Source organism: Athene cunicularia, assembly GCF_003259725.1.
Source record: "Athene cunicularia isolate RWA chromosome Z unlocalized genomic scaffold, athCun1 chrZ_part3, whole genome shotgun sequence".
In the NCBI taxonomy this organism is placed as follows: domain Eukaryota; kingdom Metazoa; phylum Chordata; class Aves; order Strigiformes; family Strigidae; genus Athene; species Athene cunicularia.
Window position 1 is genome coordinate 6,224,920 of NW_020799144.1, and position 4,722 is coordinate 6,229,641.

At 43.7% G+C, this 4,722-nt stretch overlaps 1 protein-coding gene across 1 annotated transcript; it reads right to left on the bottom strand.

Moving 5' to 3' along the window:
* Nucleotides 1-249: 249 nt before the first annotated feature.
* On the bottom strand, nt 250-4,632 carry TOPORS (TOP1 binding arginine/serine rich protein). The gene is made up of 2 exons (XM_026866556.1): nt 4,536-4,632; nt 250-3,781 (listed from the first exon to the last, which is right to left on the bottom strand). Exon 2 carries the CDS (start codon nt 3,776-3,778, stop codon nt 782-784), a length of 2,997 nt encoding a protein of 998 aa, XP_026722357.1. The 5' UTR covers nt 3,779-3,781; nt 4,536-4,632; the 3' UTR covers nt 250-781.
* Between the last annotated feature and the right edge of the window lie 90 nt (nt 4,633-4,722).

Below are 4,722 nucleotides of genomic sequence, written 5' to 3' on the forward strand. Positions count from 1 at the left end.
CTCAACCCTTAGAAGGGGTAGCACAGAGAGGCTATCCAACTTTGGGAATATTCAAAACTGAACAAATCCCAAGCAATCTGATCAAAGTTGTTTCTGGTTTCAGTGGATGCTGGGACCTGACAACCTCTAGAGGTCCCTTCCAATATGGAGTACTCCCGACATCACAAACATCCCATGATCTGTATTGGTAAGACACTCAAAATGGAAAGATAAATGTTCTGTTCGCAAAGTACACAGTCCACACATTTAAATTCATTTTTTTTAAAAAAGTCTTATTGCTTTATTTAGATTTTGACATAGCCCACTTAGGTTACTGGAAGTCCTGTTGAAGATGTATATAGAAGTAACTGATTACATTTTAGCTTAAACCAAATACACTAAAATAACGGTAGAATTCAGCCTGAACAATTAATAAACTAAACAATTTTAGCTTTGTCTAAGAAAAGCAATCACTCTACTATGCATCTTCTGGCTTTTGATTTGGGCTCCATTTTTGCGACTTGTTTTAAAGCAAAACTTTGAAATAGTCCATGGATATATTTTACATACTACAAGAATACAGGATGGCTTTATGAAATCAGAACTTCCAGTCTTCTGAGAAGATTTAAGTACTAGTAATATTCTATCTTATTTGACTCAAAAGTGCATACACATTAAAAGGTTTTTACACATTTCCCAGACATCTTTTAGCATACATGGATCACATCAGGTGTTTTTGTTCTCAATGGGAAAAAAGTACTTAAAAAAAATTAATTTTAAAAAGTGTTCCATGGAAAGTGTGCTACATTTTTTCTTCTGGGAAATCAAACCAAGAGGATCTGTTGACAAGTGTCTTTGGCAGTCTTAGTATCAATGGTTGTCTCTCTGGACACTCTAGGAAGGAAGTCCTTGGGGAAGGCAGTTGACTGGAAGGCGCTGCTGGTGCTGCTTGACTGTAGCTGGTTACAGTTTCTGTGCGAGGGGTATTACTCCTGGTATCTGCTGTGGTAAGACCCTGATCAGCTGCTGTTTCTCGAAGTTCAACATCAGCATTTCTAATGCCACCATCTAAGCCTCCCTTTCTGGTAGGAATATTGCACTTTTTGACTACTCCTCCAGTTTCTTCACCAACTCTGTAAACATCTTCACATCCTGTCTTTCTCAGACAAGAAGATGGAGACTCGTTTTCCCTCTCATTTATCTGAGTTGTGCCTGTCCAAGTAATACTGCTATCACGTTCAGTACTTTCTGGTTCCTTGCTACTATCACTATCAATTGTAATCACAACTGGAGAAGAATATGCCGAGTTACTCATGTGACGTTTCCGGTGTTTCTTCTTATGCTTTTTCTTTTTCTTTTTAAGATGCCTTGCAGTGTCTGTTGCTTTTCCTTCATAGACTATCTCCACACTCGGACTCCTCACCTTTTTTTTCTTTTTCTTACGCTTTGTCTCACTGCTTGCTCGATTGTCTGAAAGGCTATCTTCATTTTTGAAGTAGTCACTGAATTTTGAGGAAGTTTTCTTGGGTTCATTTTCTCTTTCTAGACTTGTGCTCTCCATGGATGCATTTTCCAAATGGCGAGTTTTGTACTTCCTTTTTCCACCAGGCTTTTCACTTTTCATTCTGTCAGTTCCTCCAGAAGGGGTCCTTGACCTATTGCTTGATCGACTCCTTGACCTGCATTTTTCATAACAGTAATAGTGTCTCTCACGGAGTCCCCTCTGGCCATGTGGATCTCTCCTTTCAATAAATGATCGTATCCTGTATTCTGGACTATCAGATTGCCTTGAATAGAGGACATTAGACTGATTCCTCCTCCTGCTGGAGGATTCATTGTCATCTCCGAACACCTTCTGACTACAGAAAGCATAGCTCCACTGGCATCTACTTTGATAACTGTCTCTTACATAGTAACGATCACTGTCTCTGCTTCTTGATCTCCTTTTGCCATGGCCTTTGCTACGTGATCGTGATCTGCTTATTTCTCTGGATGGAGTGCTCTCATGACTTAATGAGCCTCTCTGGCTTTTTAGAGACACTCTGGTGTCATGAGCTCTTGATCGCCTGCTGCTTCTTTTGCTCCTATGTTTGCTACTATCTCTGCTTCTCGATTGTCTCCTTCTAAGTTGGCTTTTGCTACGATGCTCCCTCCTAGACCGATGGCCATGACTGCGACTGCTCCGTGAAAAGGACTGTGGGCTCCTGGACTTTCCCTTTCTAGACAGCCTGTGATTCCAAGGGGAGCATACTGTGTCGCTCCCCAGAGAGGGGCTCCAGCTCAAGTCCTGTGGAGACAAATCTTTTACTTTACACTTGTTCTTCTCATCTTTTGACTCTGTCTTCTCAACTGCAGGAGATAAGCAGCTTCTACAACTACCTACATCCTCCTTATACATGGGGGAACATGGCGATAAACTCCTGCTTGGTTCACTATCACTCCAGCTGCGACACTGGATTGGTTGCTGTTTCTTCACATCTTCCCTTTTCTCTTCCTTGATGGACTCCTCAGTGTCCGAGGACAGCTCAACCACTTCTGGTGTCCTCTCAGCTAATGGCTTAACATACCCAACAATAACACAATTGTCTGAGGAAGAATCACTGTTGTTCAAATCAGCATCAGCCTGTAACTGAGCTTTCAGTTTGGTTCTTCGACTCTGTGTAGCAGAACCCTCATCAGAACTTTCTGACGTCTCCAGAGGAGAAGCTATGGTTGCACGAGCCTCTTCTGAAATGGAATAGGAAGGCCCTGGAGTTTCATCGTCCCAGGGGGCCTGACCAAGACCAGTCACAGACAAATTGTTATCTGGCCCTTGAGAATATGCCATATCTGGAGATATTGTAATAATTGATGAGTCTGAGTGGCTTCCTTCATCATATGATGGTGCAGGACAGTCATAATTTGCATGTTGATCATATGCCTCTAAGTTAAAAGGACAGCGGGCAAAACTGATGAATTCATGTAAGAAGTGTTCAGTCCGATTCAGCAAAAATGGCTTTAGATCGTCAGCAAATGCCTGACTTTCCAGATCATACCTAGTCACATTACTCATAATTATGTGCTGCACAATATTAACCAAAGATCCATGGGCACCAAGCAGGACTGTAAGTTCTCGCTTCAACCAAGGAACCAACCTATGAAGGCAAGCAGGGTTGCGGCGGAAAAACTCTGCTGAAATGTCTCGATAGCGGCCACCATCCTGAATACTACGAATACGCACACCACTGCGGTACAGAGCTCTGCGGAAGTTGATCATGTCCTCCTCCTGAATCTGCTGCAGAGATATGCCCTCTGCGCTAGCCTGCCTCCTTGAGGCCAGACTCCTTATCATATGCTGAATCTCTTCAACTCTCTGCCGCACTGGTTCATTAGACAACCCTTCAAACAATACCCCGTTATCTGGAGGTGACAGTGTCCTTCTGGAAGGAGAACTGCCAGCGCGGCGCTCTCCTGTTAAGGTAGTACGGTAACGAAATCTCCGGCCATCAGGGCTTGCAAAAGAGCTATGTTCAGATGGGCTGAGTATATACTCTTTAAAATCATCTTCAGCACGAATTGTATGGAAAATGGAAAAAAAGGGTTGCTTGCAGAGGGGGCATTCTGCTTTATTTTTTGACCACTCCTGGACACAGCGAAAACAGAACCTATGCAAGCAGCGATCAAGATACGCCACATTGTCAAATCTATCCAAGCAGATGGGGCATTTAGAGTCAGGAGATGCATCTGTTGGCAGCTTGCTGGTGCCAGCTTTTGGCGAAAAATTGCTGTCTTCTGAAAACTCCTTATCTGCTGAAGTCATGTTCTAGAAAAGAAAGACACAAAAGATCGTCGCTATCTCAGAGAGACAAAAATATTAAAGTTTAGAAACAGAAACCCATAACAGTCACCTTCAAGGCTGCAAAACCCCATGTTGGTACTGAGAGAACACCGAACAAAGAGGCAGCACAACCTAACTGCTTCGCTTCTTTTCACAGTGAGATCTGGCTCTTCAGGGTTGCAAGTTTTAAACAGAGCTTGAATAATGCTGGCATATTTGAAGGAAACAGGCAGGACTCTGTCTTCCACCCCACTCACAAATAACTGCTTTGATGTAGTAAATTTATGATTAACTTGGTATCCTTTGAAACACACTTCCAGAAGAGACCAGTGTTTACCCATGAAAAATATGAGACCATATTTTGACAAAAGTCAAAACAAGTAATTGGACTAGAACTAAACTATCAGTGTTCAAGTTCTGCTGGACCTGTCCTGCTCCTGCACTCCCTGCCCATTAGCATGAGCATCTGCATGTGCCTCTGCTGGGCACTCATGCTGGACCACATACAGCTTCTTGGACTGAGCAACGTTCAGGGACGTTTTCCAGCCTAAATTAGTCTTTGATTTTAGGACTGAAGCAGAAACAGCCAGGTGTCATTCCTACACCCATCCTTGGGTACATGGCACCTTTTTATTCAGCCAGGCTGTCAAGCATGACTAGGAATAAATCCACCCATTTTGAAGTTATTTTTGGTATCAGCATTATCCTAAGGCATTACAACACAGTGGAAGTAAGTTACCGTGCTGCTTCAAAACTCGGTAGCCCATGTTTTGCAGCAAGCTCAGAAGCGTGTCGTAACCGCCCACCGGATAGCAGGCACGAAGTCTGCCGTGCAGGCCAGCGAGACACACGCACAAACGGACGGTCGGGCACACACCGGGGCACGACCGCACGGACGCCCGGGGTGTCACGGCGCGAGGTGGGGG

Excerpts from the sequence above, each read along its gene's own strand:
- TOPORS (XM_026866556.1), bottom strand. The coding sequence starts at position 3,778 with ATGACTTCAGCAGATAAGGAGTTTTCAGAAGACAGCAATTTTTCGCCA.